We start from the raw sequence: 19,022 nt of genomic DNA on the forward strand, positions 1-19,022 counted from the left end.
AAAAGAAGCAACTTGAAACATTCCCATTTTTTATGTGAAGTTTGTCTGTCTTCTATCAACTCAAGTCATTATGTCTTTGACTAACACAGCACATTTGGAAAATAAACACTAATATTTATGATGAAACAGAAAAAACTTCATTAAGCACAAAAAGTACATAACCAGAAAACTGACCCAGGGAAGGTTTTGTTGAGGTCTTCCAAGTCCAATTTTAACTACACTACAAAAAGCAAAAATGAAAACCAGACTACTTTTATTTTTAACCTGCAACAAATGTGCCAATTTGCAGAGTGCTCCATTCTTGCTCTGACAATAAGTGTCTCTTGTACCTACTGGACTACTAGTGCTGCTGATCTTTGAACTGATTGGTCATTTCAGACTGTTACCACACTCACAACTGCAACTGCAGCGAGAGAAGGACGAAAGAAAACTTGAAGGGAAAACCCTGATAAACATCAGCTTCTTCACGCTTACTGAATGTTCCATTTAGCAAACCTAACAGCTGAGTAACTCCTAAGCCAGTATTACATTGCCTGCGGCCAGATGTTCCCATTGCTTTTGGAGGAGAAAGGGCTGGTGTAAGAAAGTCTCCTAACTACCCCTTCCAAACAAAGGAACTGATAATCCACTGATACAAGGCTAGGAGCCAAGGGGAGTAAGAAGCTGTCTCTGTCAGTGGATGACACAAGCTATACTGCCAAGCTACATCATTATAATACCAATCCTTATTGCTTTGGCTATTCTGTTTATTGGTGAGTTACATTTCCAGACCAACCATTACTTAAGGTATGTACTTACTATATGGCAACAGACAACTTGCTGGTCACCTCTCCCTTAAATTTAGGTTATCTTTTAAGAGTAGATTCTGCTAAATTCCATCCATGGAATTTTGTTACAGCCTCACAAAGGAAAAAGAATTGTTCCTCGAAGTCTATAAACATCAGTCTGACAGCCCAAACAATCCACTATGGATCAAATGAAAATGCTCTTGTGTAAGCATTGGTCTGAATTAGCCTTCTCACCAGCTTTAGTGAGCACCAGTGAGACATCTCAGCTGCAACTACAGGCTGTTCACTAGTAAGTCACTGTGCTTTTGTTCACTGGAGAATGCTTAATGACATCTAAAATACTGCATCATATAACCCTCAGTGCAACACAATTCAATTTCATTATATGCTTACTGTAAAAGAACCTACCAAACCAACCAAATTTTTACACTATTCTTTCCTTGAATATTTTAACTAAGAATGCGTGTTATGTCCTACCTCATGACACACAACACAAACAAATTAATTTTAAGACATTACCTTGTGTCAGTAAGAATTTAAACATTCTCATACACAACTTTTAAGCATGTATTTACTGTATCATTTTAGTATCAGATACCATGTGGAGGTTTTTTCTGAAAGTTGCCTTATCAAATCTCAGTGCATTTTTGTCATATGACAGTTAGCACAGTTGAAGCCAACTGGATCCTCTACAGAATTATCAAATAAAACAAGACTGCTAGAGGCAAAAATAAATATATATAAAAAAAAAACCCCAAAACCAACCCCAAACTAGAGAACATATTTGTAAAAAGCTATACTTTGGTTACAGCTCTGTAGACCTTCAAGGTCTCGAAGAAAAACACCAGCATACACATGCACTAGAAGAAACCTATAGCATCCTTGCAGCACACTATTTTAATACTTTTAAAAATAGGCTTCAATTGCTGTAACCAAAAAGACTATTTTAACAGCTGGGATGAGTTATCTATACTGGTCTTCCTTATATGTATATAAAGCCATCATCATTCCCCCACACAACTGACAGGTTTAGCTAAAATTTCATTATGATGCATAAAGTGCATTTTTTTTCAGTGTTAGCAGTGTGGTTTATATCGGAATATGATGTTTTTACTTTATACTTGAATGTTGTTATTGTTACTATTTTACTGAAAACATTACATCACAATTATTCAATTACTATTCTGCTAAATTTAAGGAAAGGGTCATCAAAAACCTCTTCTGTTAGCAGCAATAATGAAAATACAATCCTAAGATCCATCTACAAAGGATCGCTGCTAGATCTCGCACCGTAAATCTGTGCTGGTTTTCAGCAAGTCTGTTGAAATCTGACACGATTTGAGAAAGTGTCAATTTTGAGTACTGAATCAAGGGGCTTTTTTACATTTGGGATAGAATTGACCCTAAATACAGTGGAATTAATTCATCAATTAAATCAGAAGGTTTTTTCCAAATATGCTAATCAAGTACAGAAAGCACTTTCAGGGATTTTATCATGAGATTGAGCCCACGGGCCATTTCAGACTCAGAAGAAATACCAGTGACCACAGACAATGCATGTTCTCTGCCTCCTGCCCAACACAAACACAGCTTGTCAGATTGGACTTTGACATGCCAGGCAAAGACAAGGAGCCAAGTGTAATCAGTGAAATATTATTTTTGCAAATTATAGGGTTAAATCTCTGGTTTGGGACTAGGTGTCACATTTTCCCAGCACATCTACTATCATTAATCAACAAAGCAAGGACTTTACCGCCAGTAGCTGAAGAACGTTATTGCCAGTATCTACAGTAGCTATAGCCCTCAAATAAGAATGTAAAATACTTAGAAATAATATAAAAATTAAAAGCACAGAAACCAGCACTGCAAGCAGGTATCTTTGTTTTTATTTACTTTAGTACCATGAAAAACTTAGAAAATGTGCTAACCATCTTTTCAGTAGTATTTGCAACAATTAGTATTTTTGAAGGCACAAAATTAGAATTACAGGCCAATAGGTTTTTTTAAGCAGGCAAAAATATGAATTCTAACCACTTTCTTTTTCAAAATACTTTTAGTGAGAATTTTCATTTCATGGATATGCTGCTTAGGCTACCAACTAGCTGAAAAAAACCTGCTCTTTCACACATTTTTCAAACAAACCACAGGCTGTTGTTTTATTTACTTCATTTCTCCCATTAGTTTTCAAGAGAAAGGTTTAAACTGTTCAGCACAAATACAGTTTTCACAAATTGCATTCCAGGAGCTTTTATTCACATCCAATGAAACCAGACAAAACAAATACATGTGTCAGAAAACCAGTTTTGAAAAATATGAGAAAGGAGAAATGAAAATCAAATATGAGACATTAACTGTCCTTTCAGCAAGTATATAAATACACAGGAAATCTGTGACATATTATACCAGAAACACTTGAAAATTCTTCTTCTGATTTTCTTTTGGTTGGTTTTTTGACTTTGTTTTGGTTTTTGTTTGTTCTTTGTTTTGGTTTTTGTTTTTTTTATTATTTTATTGTTTCAGAAAACTTGTCACAAAGTAAACTTAGAGAATATACGGAAGAATATAAAAATAATAACAACCATAAAGATATCTGTTTCATCATGTCTGATTTTGTTTGCCTCCTAAATTATCACCTGTCAAGATACCACTCTGTAGCATTAGCCGCAATATAAACCCTGCTAAGTTCAGGCTCTATGGCTGTGTGACTCAGCTGGAGGTGCTGGGCAGGAACAGAAACTAATAAAGCAAGTCCTGCCTCACTTACTACTACACCTTCCTGATTTTTAAACACGGATTTCTGTATGTTTTCATCAGTTTCTGTAACGTAATAACAAAAGAAACTGCCCTGAAAGGAAAAAGGTAGCATAGGTTACTAGCTTGTAAGAAAAATGAAGCCGAGAGGAAGGAAAAAGAGAAACAGAACACACCACTGCAAAAACACAAACTTGGACCTTTAAAACAGTTCTGTGTTATATTAATTACTAATACTAGCATTTACATTATCAACAACACTTAAACTACCAAAAGGTAAGTCCCATGAAAAAAGTGGCTAATTAAAAATAAACCAACTTCTTGAATATGAAAATGGGAAATCTGACCTTCCCAGACTAAAGTGTGGCTGGAGTACTGGGTATGAAACTGCATCCCATTACTGACTTTTCAACTGATGCACTTCTGTGATCATGAGAGATGTTTTACAGATGACTGAACACATCCAATGTGATACTAGACTACTCCTAAATGGAACTCAATGGAAATCCAAGACATCAAGACACAAAACCAAAAAAGCATATATTTCATCCTTATAGAAAGAACATTGCCTAGTGCAGTAACTTTTCTAAAGGAGCGTTTGCAAGTGGAATTCAAGAACTTTAGCACCAGAATGACCAAAGGTTCCCAACAGAATGGCAAAAAAAGTGTTAATTGCTGGTAACAAAGGCAGTTACCCTTTAAAAAGTCTAGTAAAAGGTGCATTAAAGTCATCTGGCATCTAAGCTGAAATTCTTTTTCTAGTTGTAGTGTCAGTGTTCTGTAGAAGAAATGAGTCTGCCAATCAAACAGATCAAAAGGAGGTCCATCAGCTTAATCAAAACCATACTAGTAATTTAGACCATGCACTTGGGTTTTTAGAAGGGGGCTTCTGAAATCACCAAGGGTCAGGGAAACATGAAAGTGGGAGTTTATAAAAAGGGAGTTTATTTTCTAGTGTAACCTTGGAAAAGGTTGAGAAAGATTATACAAGCTTGACTAAATGGAGATAGTACAGTGACCACTGAAAATCAAGCGAAGTCTTAATTGTATTCAGCTTCAAATTTTCTTCTGTCTAGTACTGAAGTCCTCTGGTAGGTGACCATATACTTAGATTCATAGAAGTGACAATCAGAAGAAAAGTTACTGCTTTCTCAGGAGTCAGAGAGAAGCAAGTTAGACAAAAGCCAGTAAATATGGCACAGATAGTTCTGCAGCTGCAAAGCACAGAAGGAAGGGGGAAGGAAGAAACTTTGCTCAGAGAAGGCCCCAAGTAGTAATGCCTGCTTGGTATACAAGGAAGCCTCCTGGATGGCAGGATACCTAGGGCTGAATGCTTAGGCTATCTTGGATAAAGTGGCTTTCTGCTTCCAAAACTAATGGCAGAAGAAAATACTTTATTGCCCACGACCAAACTGCATCCAGTCTGCTATTCAAGCATTTAAACAATTGAACAGAGCTGAGAGTGAGTGCCCTATTTGCACTTGAGAATGGGGACCTACAAACAACATTCTAATCTGAAGCCTATGAACAAACTCTTAACACTTTTATCAGCTGAAACATCAATTAATTTCATGTATTTTTCTTAGGAGAAGGTACACTTGCCCAGGTGGACCAACAGCATGTTGAGTTACTCAGGCTGTGTGTCAAGACCCCCTAAGCAGTTATACGCTGGTAAAGAGTGAAGCTCAAAGAAACCTTATTTCTCATCTACATTCTTACTTTTGGAAGGTGATCATCACAACACACACCTGCCTACAGCATCAATTTGTAGCCTTTGTATTTCCTTCTGTTCAGCTACAAGGACTAACCCTGCAGCTAATCCCCTCAGGAGAGAATTATCCCCTATAGCAGTGTGGTAGGAGCAGTCTGATCTGGAACCCACTTCTGTCACTAATGTGACAGTCGGATGGATAAGAACTGTTTCTCAGGATAAAATATCTGGGAAACAGGCTGGTGAACAGTGGGTTATGGCCCTCTGCCAGTTCACATGCTACGACAGCTAACAGACCTTGGACTTCTGGGAAAGGGAAACCGATGTTTCAATTTGCACAGACTGCTTCTCCTTATTTTTTATCCACCACAGCTCTAAATGATGCACTCACTATCACCTGCATGGGCACAGGGCCCCCAGAGAACACTTACAGCTTGTAACATGTATTTATATTACTGCATTACTTCTTTATTTATCTTAATGCATTATTTCTTTTCCAGCAAAATCAAACTGAAAATGCTTTAAGCTATAGTTCCATGATCTGGAGAAATGTTTCTCATTGCATGATCAAAGCACCTGCACTTAAAATAGGGATATAAGTGTAGACATTCTTAAGATGTATCACTGACACTTGAAAAAATTAATCCATTTTGTTTGATAAACAATTCTACTGACTTAGTACATAATCATTAATATTAGCTTGAGAGTAGAAGACATTTTAATTACAACCTAACAGCTGTTTGAAGCCAAATTCTTCACACAATAGATGCTCACACCTACTGTCAGCATGGTTTCTGCTTGAACGAGTGGAAGGAAGGAGAAAGAAAAAGAAAAAGCAACTGCTTTACCGACAGTTTGTAGCCTGTGGATTACAAGCAAAATAAACTTTATCTAGGCAACACAATGAGCCTCTGGTATTTTCTCTTTGTCTTCTAAGCACATGATAACAAGGAACAATCATTAAAAAAACTCAATCTCGAACCACAATTGCAGCGCTGTCAAATTCAGAAGCAACCACATTATCATCTCCCTGTCACGCTGGCCTAAATTATAACTGATGGGGGAATGGGAGATGGATATAACAGACTGAAAGCTGGTATTTCCATGGCTGCTACTGTGCATGGAAAGTTTTTACCCCAGCAGACTTTTCACTGCAGAGCAGGGTTCTTTCTCATTGCACTATCACCACTTCATATTTAAAATGTTTCATATTTAGGTTACATTGCAGTACAATGATCTACTGTCTAAAGCAGGACAATTTAAGATTATAAAATTTCTGCTTTCTATTGCTATGGAGATTCTGCTGTAATAAATATGCTTTTCATTTCTCTCTCCACTGTCTATTCTGTATTTCTCTATATTAAAATTTTAGAAAGATCAAGTTTTACTTCCCAACAGAATCTTTCATATAATCTGCAGCAGAGAATTTGTCTGCTCTTTGTCAACATTTTATTTGTAGCTATGCATTATTTAACTGCAGTGGGGATGGGCACTAAAAATCAGAATGCATATTCTAATGGACAAAATGTGTAAGGAATTATTTTTTTTTTCTTTTTTTTTTTGCTAATTAGCACTTTGAGTACAGTATGCATTTTTTAGGCAGCATTTAATAAAATCTGGTTGGGTTGCTAATTTTCAGAATTCTAGAGGAAGTTCAAGCTGAGCATAAAAGATTTGGTTATATATACAAAATTCCTGCAACTAAAAATGATGTGTCAAGGTTTCAACTTTACCTGATTAGGCACCTTCAAAACAAATTAGGACTTCTGTCAATTCAGCAGAAAGAGCCAAACATATATAACCAAGAAATTATGTACAAAACCATTATAAATACAGCAAATGGTCAAACTGAACACAAGAAAGGACACAGCCATGGTGTGACAGGCACATTCATCTTAGTGAGGAGGATCAAGGAATATTGCTTTGTTGCGTTATCCAACTGTGTATGTTTAATCAAATACATCAAATACAATGGATTTCAGCTGGGGCTAATGACTTCAGCAGACTACAGCAAAAACATTCTGTCACACATGTACTAATTGACTCCAACCTGCAATGTACAGCATACACCTATAACTCATCCTAAGTGGCTATAAAGGGAGTATGTCCTCAGGCTACGCAGTGTCTAGAGACAACAGATCGCCACCAGCCATCAAAATAAAACTGAAATAATAGAAACTTACTTCCCAACACAGATTGCTTGTCTTTATATAATCACATTGCTCCTACTGAATCAGCCAGCTCCATGGCACAAATCCCACAAGGCATACAGCCACAACTCTTTACAAGAGGAAAGAAACCTTGCTTTAGCTCCCTCAAAGGTCAAGGAAGCAAATGATCCCATTCCACAAAGAAGAAAATGAGTAAAACTGGGTCTTCTGTGGATTTACATCTCGCAACTCAACTCTTATACGTATATTGTGGTTTTTAACTAGCAGTGGATACATTAGCAATGTCTCCCAATGCAAAGCTTTTTTTCACAGAAATTAACAGAGAATTAGAATCTGAGATTTCTAGCCCTCTTTCAAAACTGGCAGAAAATGACCCATGGGATAAGTAGAAGGAGGAAAATGTAATCACTTCAAGCCTTTTCACTTAGGAAATGACAAAGTTGACTGAAAAGATTATCATTAGAAAGGTATTTTAACCAAAGCTATGAGATTATTGCATTTTCCTCCCTCTGGAATGCACAAATGTCAAATTTAATCTGCTACGAAGTACTTCTAAAAGGCAAACTTAAGTCCACCAAAAACATCTCTCATTCTTAAAATTCAGAACTGAGACTGTCTGCACACATCAGCATGGAATCTTACAGGAAAAGTCACTGTATCAATACTACAGTGATTTCAGGGAAACATTACAGTTCTCACAGAATATACATGAATAGATGCCAAAAAACCATTTGTTCTCTTGTTGGCTGAGCAAGTCAATGAAGAAATAATGCTAATTTCAACAGTCAGAAGCAAGCATTTGGAATTTAGAGGAAAGTGAGAAAATTAGCATTGCATAAACAAAACTTAAAGCCTCTTAAACAGTAATATTAGAATTGTTTTACAACTGAAGAGGCAAAGGAAACAATGCTTTTATTTGAAAAAGAAAACCTTCTAAAAAATTACACAGGAATTTCCTGACCTTCACTATTCCTGAGTTCTTTACTAATTTCTTTTGGAGTTTTTGAATTCCAATAGAAAAAAGAGAATCCTTTAATGGTTCTTAGCCCTCTCTGGAAGACTTGATGGATTTCCATTTCAGTTTGTTAATTTTATTATGAATCATTAATTTCTTTTTTTCTTTCCTGTTCTAAATATGCATTTCAAAATGGAGAAGAAACAGACAATGAACAAAAAGTAAATAATAATTTTAAGTAATTACCTTGATTTTGAGTTTCTACAGCATACATTCTGATAAGCAGGTTGTCACAATGACTTTTTTCCCCAATTTAAGTATCCTGTATAAACCAATAAACCCACCTTTCCTCTATCAAGTAAACTTCAGCAAGCAAAGCCAGGAGAACAAAGGTCTTAGATCAAATAACAGAAATTTAAGAATTTGAATACAAAACCTCCCATGTGCTAGAAACTATCTAAATAATACAACTAATTCACACATTTTTGAAATCATATGTGCACTATATGCTTGGAGCCTTGGAATTCCAAGAATAACAGAATGCCTCACAAATAAAAAAAATTTGGCATGTACACTCTACTGTAACTTATCCAAATCAGTTTCCCAATCCAGTATTTGATATGAGCCTTGAATGAAGATTCAAAATCTTACAGCCATGCTTATTGCTATGTATACTATAAAGCAGCAACTGCAAAATTCTACACACTTCTGTAAAAAAGACATTATTATAACTGTAACTTTTATACACTCTAGAAAAAGGGAAGTGTTCTGTTTTAGTTCACCAAGGGAAATGACAACAAAGCAAGCACAAGGGTGGCTAGTATTCATAATGAGACCCATAAATAAAGGAAATTATGTGCACAGTTATTCATAAGGTACTTTTCCTCCTTTTGTTTACCATCCTGTAAAGTTCCGTTCATGAAAAAAAACAGGAAGAGAGAAAAAGGCTGAAGCAGTCAGGACCATCGCTGCTGCTGTAGCATTAGTTTTGCAAAGACTAGAAAACAGGGTTAAGTAAAAAATATCTAAACCATGTATCTTCTTGAATACATTCAGTGGCTTGCACACAATGCAACAGAAAGCTATTCAAATGTTACACTTAAGAAATTCCTCCCAAAAATTCAAGTTTCAAAACATATTTAGATTTTCAAAATTAACAGTCCATAAAAAATGCAAGATAACCATTGTTTTGTGTGATAAAAGAAGACATTTAAATAGCATGAAAATAATGCTCTCCCCATGAAATATATGGCAGAATGGTTGGTTACAGTTAATTGAGAAGACAACCAGTTACAACAAACAATTAAAGCAATCCCCAAGTCTCCTGTCAATTTAAATGATCCTTATATGAAAAGTGAATTACCTCCATTGAGATTCGTCTGTGTATCCGGTTTCTCAGACAAACTCCTGTGGGAGACTGAACTTCATCAGATGATGTTCCAGAAGCTTGGTCACTTTCCCCATCCGACCCCATTTTCAAATTTTCATGAACAATATCTTAAAAATAATCCAAAGAATTGAAAATAGTTAAACAGAAAAGCATCAAACAGCTCTTTTGTACAGATGGAAAAGAACTGAATCATTACTGTGCACTGAGTTACACAGCAGAGTCAAAGACTCATCACAGACATGACACTCTTGATACATACTTTTTATGCCTCAGAAATAACCACAAAATGAACAGGATTACTTTATAGGAATTCTATGCAAACTTATCTGATCTGCGGCAGAACTCAATTCTCCAAAACGAAAGACAGACATTCCAATCCCAGCTGTAATTCCAAAAAGCCAACTCCCCCTCCCTGCTTCAGTTCCTAAAATCCCTCAGTACCACTTCTCTTTTAGCAACTCTTGGATATACAACACTGCTGAGAACAATTAACATTTTCAAATCAGACTACCTAATGATGGTAACCTAAAAGAATCTTCAGAAAGCTTTAAAGTCCTACCAAGGGATATAGTTGTATTTTCAGAAATGGCAAATACAGAAGCTTCAAACAGAAAATCCCCTGGCATCCATGTGTAAAGTCAGGGAATGTATTATAACCATCTAAATCAAGACCCACAACATACAAGTGCATTCAGTAGACGACTTGACTTTTAAGAGCCATTAAGTTAAATTTGTGACCTTATGGAGGAATTTACCTAACTGCTTGAGTTATGTGATGCAGGACCTTCATGTCAACTGAAATTGTTAATCTTTAAACAGTCCCTAAGATTCATGCACATAAAAGCTTGTGTATATTGTATGTACACATACATATATACATTGCTTTTAAGAACCAAAGGATTTTTCAGACCTTGGAGACAAACACCGTAGTGAACAAAAGAAAATCAAGGCAGTGTCACTGTAACATAAAGAGCCAAATGATTTGCAAAAGGACATGTGGGAAATTGGTCATACAAGTAATTCACTACGAATAATGTTCCATCGTCAACCTTGAAATACCTGAACTCCAAAATTACTCCAGAAATTAAGTACATATATACATAAGGTAGGATCTTCAAAAGACACCAGTTTCCCTGCTGTCTCCTGATCCTTGTTAGAAATCATTATCTTCTACAAGGTGTAAAAGAACTCAAGGAACAACTAAAAATCCCAGAACTCTATCCCTAAAAGGTGGTAATATTAGCTAATCACACAGAGATCAATTCAGCCTTACCGCCAACACACCTGGAAGTATTTAACATTTGCAAAGCAGTATAGCAAATTTAAAAAGCCCCCAAAAACCAAAAGAGAAGCTGCAAGTTCCACCACCATCAACAAGCAAGAAAATTGAATTTTCTGGGGGAAAAAACACCATAATGGCTATGCTTCATTATCTGCACATCTTCTAAAATATTTGTCAAGCTTGGCTCACATAGAGAAGCATGCATACTTCAAAGGAACAAATTCTTTCTCAGTACAAACAATTTCCCTTTACGGAAAACTGAATGGATATAAAGATTAATTTTTAAGTTACTAGCAACACATATTTTAACTCAGAATACTGTAATTAAACACAAACAAAGCATGCATCTCACGCACAAAGCAAATTTTCCAGCAATGATGCAGATTTATATTGGCCTTCTATTAAAAATCCACACTGAATCAGAATTTTCCCTGCAAGTCATGCTCAGATTTGGACTAAATTAAAAAACAAACAAATTAACCTGCACTCCTTATATCTCCCTATATAATAAGCAATCTTCTGGTTTCAAACAAGCTAAATACTTTTCAATGCTTCTAAAAGCATGACAATTTGAACCACAGGAAAAGATTATCAGAACGCAGTTCCTAAAGATCAGCCTTAGTTTTGAAGCTAAGCAGAAAAAATGTGACTCTTTTGCTAAGTCGCTAAGAAATGTCTTATTCTCTGTAGTGACTTGACAGTTATCTTTTTAAAAAATCTCTAAAAAACTGTGGAAACTTAATTTTACCAATATAAAAGCATTATTGAAAACAATACTTGCAGTAAAGCTGTTATGCCAGCACTGTTATATCTGGTATAATAGCACACTCAGCATATCTTTTCTTTAATAGAAACCCTCTTTTAAAATACTTTTCTGAGAGGTCATGTAATCCAATTTAGCAATTGCAGCTCTTTAGATTCTGTTAGTAAAATGAAGTGTAGCAGCTACTGACAATTGTGCCCCAATCTATTTATCCTCATGTTAAAACAAGCCCATCGGTTGGGACCCAAAGTCTACTTTCTTTATGGAAGCTAGGCAAAGGACATTTATCGCAGCAATCTCACAAAATAAAAACCAACAAAATTAAAGCAATACTGCATTTTAAGCCATGGTGCAATTACATAATTTCTTTTTTAGAGAGACTGATACTTTAAATAAAGTAATTATGGGACTGATACGGTCATATTTTTCACATTTAATTCATAAAAGCATTTGTATTATGAAATTACTAGTAAAAAAAGACAATTGGAGATGCAATGCTCAGAACTACATAGAGCACCCTAGTTGACAAAGATAATTCATCTACTAAGAAGATCACCCATGTAATAACACTCAACTAAGCACTATTTCAAGAACTAGTACCACAAACCCATATATTTGGGACAGAAAATGTAGCTGCAAGTTCTTTATAAATCAGGAATGTGAAGACAAAGAGGGTCTGTACCATTCAAGTCTAAAAATGCAGTATTTCAGACTTATATAAGATGATAATTTGAATACCACTGTGATATGATTAATTCTGGTAAGTCTGGTTAAGCTACATACCCAGAACCAATAAGGTTTATGCAGGATACTGGCTGGAGCAAGCAAAAATGTATCATTAAGAACATGCATTTCCAATGGGCTAAATACCCAACTGCTCCTATCTGTAAGGGTTTGCAGATGTTTTAAGTATTTTCTAAATAGATATAATTTTAAGCTTTTTAAAAATAACTTGACTGTGCTGTCATCTGATATAAATGCATCCTTTTATTTGATTCAATTAAAAAGGCATTAGTCGAGCCTTATGTTCATTATTTTAATGGCATAAACCCCAGACTAAGGCATTAACCCAGACATTTAAATCATTTTTACACAGGTGCACAATGATGTTTAAATAAGCAATAATGAAAACCATGTAAATATTTCCCTAATTTCTCTAAGCCTTTCTATAGACAAGTTTACCTGCATGAAAGCTTGCTTACATAGTCTTCAGAGATTTTAATCATTCAATAATGTATTGAATTGCTTTCACTGCAATACCAAGCCATTCTCTTACATAGATATTTGTTTTAATGTACTCTACATATCTTATTAAATATCCAAAATGGCCATGTAATGAAAGCTAGGTGTAGATGACTACAATATAACAGGGAAACTATAGAAGAACATTTAAAGGAAAAGGCTGTCCTCATTTCTGCTGTCAGGAACACACCACAGAAGAAATTAATAGAGGGAACCTGTGGTGCAGCAAATGAGAACTCCTCCTAGTGAGCCATAATCAAAGTCACTAATTAGTACTGAGTCAGACTTCATGATCTTTCCACCTTATTTCAAATTATTGCAAAAATGATCATGTGACTTGTATAACGGATTTCTTCCAAGGTGCACTTTTCCAAAGCTTACTTTTCTATGAAATAGCTACACTGTATGATTAATTTCAGTGATAATATAATTCAAACTGAGGAAGACCATAGTGAGAAATTGCCTTTGCCATTACCATTACTGAACTATGAATGCTGTATGGAAACATCATTCCTTTCAAATAATATTTATGACAATGAAACAAAACTTCTCCATAACTGTATCAACACAACTGGCAAAAGGAAGGATTAACTCTCTCCTGGCTGTTACTGCAGTTCACCAGCAGGGCCAGCTTCAGTTAGCTCTGCACATTCCAAGAGCGTCTCTAGAGGTGATGTTAATATAAATATGGAACAAGGACAGCTGGATTCGTTCTGCCTTAGGTCACATCAGGTCCAAAAAGGGTTTATTAGCTGTGGCTTCATCATGAACTGCAGCAGCTAAATGTTTCCAGAGGTACAAGACTGCAGAAGCTGTACAGATACAAATGAACTAAAAAACAAAAAAAAATCTATCAGATAAACCCTCATTCAGTAGTTTCACAATCTGGTCTGAAATCACCTCTATTATTTAAAAACATCCTGGTAACTGAATACTGAATTTAAAAATTGCTAATTTTTTTTTTTAAAAAAGGCACAGCTCAAAATTTTTTCCCTTAACACAGCATTTTATAAAACATAAAGCTAACAGAGAATTTCCAAGTAGAAATTATTTTTAAAGTATTTTGGCATTTTATACATTATCACAACTACAGAAACTCAAGTTCAACACTCAAACAGCAAACGGAAGTCCAAAACCCTCCTGGGCTACTCAGTCAATTTTTATAGTGATAGTCTCATTCAAACACAGGCAGCTTGAAGATGCATTTGTGGCACGTCTCGATTTAATCTCGTTTTCTTTAAGGACATAAACATCCTCTACCTCCCATGATTTTGTGGTATTTCAAGGCTATCTTTCTGATATCACTTTCCTAACTATGAAATAGAAGAAAAACTGTAGAGAAAAGAGGGTGGATGAAGAAAGCAAAGGAAAGTCTCATGCAGTGTAGCATATTTGACTATTTTGTTTCTGATGTCATTATCCCAACAGGGAAAACCTCAGCTTCCTGAGGTTTAATAACAATTCTCATATGGCAGGAACAAAAGAAAGAAAGATGTGAAAAAGGAGCAGAAAGAGGAATTATGATTGCATATACTTGTACTTCTGTTTTTTACCACTAGATAACATGCACAAGTAGCTTGTATTTCCATCAAATAAGGACTTAAAAAAGGCATTATTATATCCAAAGCAAAAAGATGTGCTTAATACAGATATACAGAGCAACCAGGCCCAGTGGAAAGTGTCCTTGCCCACGGCAGAGAGGCTGGAACTAGGTGATCTTTGAGGTCCCTTCCAACCCAAACCATTCTGTGATTCCACGATACACTCTGTACATACATCTATTCCACACTACTTAAAAAAATTACAAACTGTTGTTAAAGGCAATACAAGTGAGAGAGTACAAGCATCTCTGTACTCAAACATGTTTGCTGCTCCAGTTCTTACTTAGTTTACATATATCTAGTTTGACAAATAACCCATAAAGACTACATATTCAGATAAACACAGATTTCTCTAACTACACTTTTTTTTTAAAACTCTCTCTTCCTGTTAAGATTCTTGGCAACTCAACTAAATCTTGGTTTGGCAAAAGTGAAAAAGTAAATACTGTGTACAGGACTTGAGTGAAATCAGAAACTGATACAGTAGTCAAACTGTGCAGACTAAAACCCATTTTTTTTGTGTGATAGCAACAGTTGCTAGAGTAAATTCAAAAGCATATATGTCTTTTTTCAGTTGGAATGGTAACTAATGCAGCAGAAAGGGATTTTTTTGAACATGATGAGTGGTATTACACCAAAGGAGATATAAGTGGTTTGACTACTATCTTGAAGAATCATAGCTTAATCTCAAAGATCAGTTTATCACACTTCTAAAGGAGGGCAGGAGATTGAAAAAATAATAAAAACTCTAATTAAGCTGTGAATTGCTCTCATTTTCTAGTATCAATTAATTAAGCATAATTTAAAATAACATAAAAGCAGGACAAAACATTAGTGATGACTGGAGGCAGCAACATGATAAATTACTTGAAGAAGAAAAAATATTTCAGAACTTATTTACTTCATGGAAGCACAAATATAGCTCAGGACCACAACAAAAATATAATTATAGTTGAGTTGCCTTAATTTGTCACTGAAAAAAACATTTTTTTTTCTCTAGAATAAGGAGATGTAATACAGTAGTTCTTATAAAATTCCACATATAGGATGATTATCCTCTGTTTTTTTCATCGTACATTTATTGTACTTCTTGCCAATGCTTAACTGAGGTGGATACATGGGTTCCTTGCGAAGTATTAAGAAAGAGTATTTTGTTACTTTTGTAACATTTAAAGTTGTAAACAATTCATGAGTGTTTTCTCTATGCTCTTCTAATTGCTTTCTGCCTGAAAACCTTAAGAGACATTCAGTGCCTTAAGAATAAATTTCTTGAACTCCAGAAAAAATTACTGCATACTCAGGGATTTATTAAAGCAGTAAGAGTATCTGTACCTCATGCTATGAATCAATACCAACATTATTTTTTCACAGAAAAATTAATTGAAACAAACAATGAAGGAAATTACCTAATCTGCTCCCATTTCTGGGCATTGCCATGAAAGAGCCGAGGCTGCCCCCTATGACGCTGTGTGGTCTCCGTAAAGGGGGCTTCTTGAAAGATCCCGTGTATTGGTGGAGAAATGAGTGCATGCTGTGAGACGTTGGAGGCCTGCCATTCTTCACAATAGGCTCTACAGTTCACAAGGGTCAAAATATTCATTGCCACAAGCAAGGAGGATTGTCAGGAACATGCCAGAAGAAAAAAAAAAGAAAGAAGAAAAAGAGTTAGTAAACAGGAAATCACCAATCTGGTAAAATTATCTTTCATGCTAACAGCAGACCACCATACTTAACAAACAAGTTCAAAACATGGCATTAAGTGCTACCCAAACTTAATTTTACTAAATCCTGTCACTCTGCTGGACAAGCCCTGAATATACAGTCTTAGAATATCAATAAAACCACAACACTGTAATTATTTTCTTCTGTCTTACTGCACAATGTTTCAACTTTACTTTTAAACAGGACAGCTGTTAAATCAACTATGATGAGCAAATTCAACTATAAGCCTTCAAAAATATTCTCCCTCTCAAAATTCTTGTGGGTCACTAACACCAAAGCCTTGCCATTGGAGATCTTTAGAAGTAACCATACCTGTCTATACCTCCCAGAGCTGTCATGCCATAATTAAGATTATTAACTTACAGGGTATCAGAAGAATTAAGCATTCAATTTTTTATTCTGGCTTTCTACTGGATTGTATTTCAGATGGTTCAGACATTTTTAAGAAAAACTTATTGTCATTGATAAGCACTTTCTAAAAGAATGAAGTGCTAGAAATTTTTAAATCTCATTTACAACTGTGAGCAGTATTTGGGTATTCATGTTCCCTCAGCAACTTGATTCCTCATATATGGACTAGCCCTCAAGGATAGACATGGTCCTAAAAGCAGGCTAACTCTGAAAACACGAGGGTTTTTTTTACCCCCAAAAGAAGCAGAAGAGATGCCCACTTGCATTGACTGTCATGACAGTGGACTTAGCAGAAAATAAAGACAAAATACTCTCACTTCAAAAAACGAGATCAGAGTCATCTGGCAGCTACATCCAAGTATTCTCCCTATACTAGAAAAAGCTAGGCCCAAAGAACAGTTGAGATTCAAGTAATTCTGTTTTTCCATTATTTGATTCTTATTAACATTACAGGTAAGTATTTGGTATTATTCAGAAGACAGAAAAGGCAGCAGCCATGCACTGAGCAACCACAGTGTGAGTGTTACTGAATGGAGCAGCACCCACTGGAGCCACTGCTCCCAGGGTGTGCTCAGAGCTTCACTCGTGCCTCTTGGCACTGGAAGCAGTATGGGATGCTATTTTATCACTCCACCTTATATACCTACATGCAGGGATCCCAAAATCTTGTTCTCCCTTCCAAAAAAAGGGAGCAAGAATAATATAGCTAGAAGAACATATTTTATGGAAAGCAGAATTTCAATGGTAAAGGAAAGGAACAGCAACAAATGCCTAATAACCTAAGGAAAACAGGACCCTGAAGGGAACACCTTCTCTCCCCACATATACAAAAACCTTCTAGATACATTATTATGGTAAGTCTGAAGCAGAGACAGAAGTACACAGACAGGATTACCCACAGACAGGTCAATGACCCTAAGAAATAATTATGCAAGGAATTTTTGCATATAAACGTGAATAACACAGTGAGACAAAAAACCAAAAAACATTAACTCAGCTGCTGCAGGGAAAAAAAATAAAAGCCCTGGGGAAAAAAATATGCTGCAGACCATAAACAGAAAGGACATGTCAGCACTGTTACAAACCTGCCTACATCCTTTCATTAGCATCCTTCATAAACACAGCATCAGAGTGGGTGAACATGAGGAAAAATACACCCTACATCTGTGTATATGTTTGTAAACTATGACCAGGTTCTTCAAACCTCTGCATATCTCTGTCCCAAATGCTCATTTCTGTTCTAATAGTTTGCATCACCCTTTTGACTTAAGAGTGGTACCAGCTTCCTTGTTGCAAGCCTTTAACAGCAGATTTACCCTAGGGCAGCAGGCAGCAAATTCCTCATCAATTTTTAATAGAATCTATTACTAATTCCACATGACAGGACACAGGTTCACATTCAGCACAACTACTGCTTTTGGTAAGTTAACATCTGCTTTTTGCTTTCCAACTTTCTTGCTAATTTAATTTGAATTTGATTAAGTTTCTAGTCTAAACACTTCACATCAGTTTACATGCAGTGGTGAACAGATGAATAGTACCCTGTATGTTATGGCTTTTGTCTACTCATGCAAAAGCAATCTACTTTCATGAACTGCGCAGTATGTAACAGAGGCTAGAATTTATGAACACACTGAATGTCTACATAGAGAATGTGTTTTATGTTCATTACTAACATGACAGCATGATGCGCAGAGATGATTACTGAAAAAATCTGTTTTCCTTATGGCACTGGTAAATTTGTGTGTATTTTACAGTTTAAAACAAAATTCCTAAAATATCCGAACATATGCAAAGTTCAGCTCAAGTACAAGGATAAATACATATCACATAAATAAATAAATTTATATAAAAATGAAAGATAAATGGTTGATATGGTAAGATCCAATTATACAGAAATAACTTTTGCCATCATAGGCAACTATTAGCTTCCTTTACTGTCCTAAGTACTGTACTAAATTGTGGAGCCCATTACAAAACTTTGCAACAATAATTTAGGTCAAGTAGTAGGACAGGTATAACTACTGGCAGACAATGAAGTGAAGGTTACAGAAACACTCACATGACCACTGTATTTCTGACTAAGACAAGTATTAATACTATTGTTTATAAGCTGGGGTTTAAAATCCTAATACTGGTTAATATACAAAAAGGAGGGACTGCACTGCATATGATGGTGTAACACATGGGCTTATGTTTTGGAAAGTATATTTGTTATAAACAATTCAGTGTGCG

The 19,022-nt window shown here is 35.6% G+C and overlaps 1 protein-coding gene across 11 annotated transcripts in view; it reads right to left on the reverse strand.

Moving 5' to 3' along the window:
* Nucleotides 1-19,022, reverse strand: part of CDK17 (cyclin dependent kinase 17) — a 115,083-nt gene that overhangs the window by 49,119 nt on the left and 46,942 nt on the right. For all 11 annotated transcript variants that reach the window (XR_008437027.1, XM_053977025.1, XM_053977029.1 and 8 more), the window contains 2 exons: nt 16,061-16,225; nt 9,740-9,873 (listed from right to left, as the gene is read on the reverse strand). Coding sequence is in view for 10 of the 11 variants with exons in the window: in XM_053977025.1 (XP_053833000.1) it covers nt 9,740-9,873; nt 16,061-16,225 (299 nt within the window). In the remaining variant the exon portion in view is untranslated. The remainder of the gene's footprint in view (nt 1-9,739; nt 9,874-16,060; nt 16,226-19,022) is intronic.

This window comes from Vidua macroura, chromosome 5 (genome assembly GCF_024509145.1).
Source record: "Vidua macroura isolate BioBank_ID:100142 chromosome 5, ASM2450914v1, whole genome shotgun sequence".
Classification (NCBI taxonomy): Eukaryota; Metazoa; Chordata; class Aves; order Passeriformes; family Viduidae; genus Vidua; species Vidua macroura.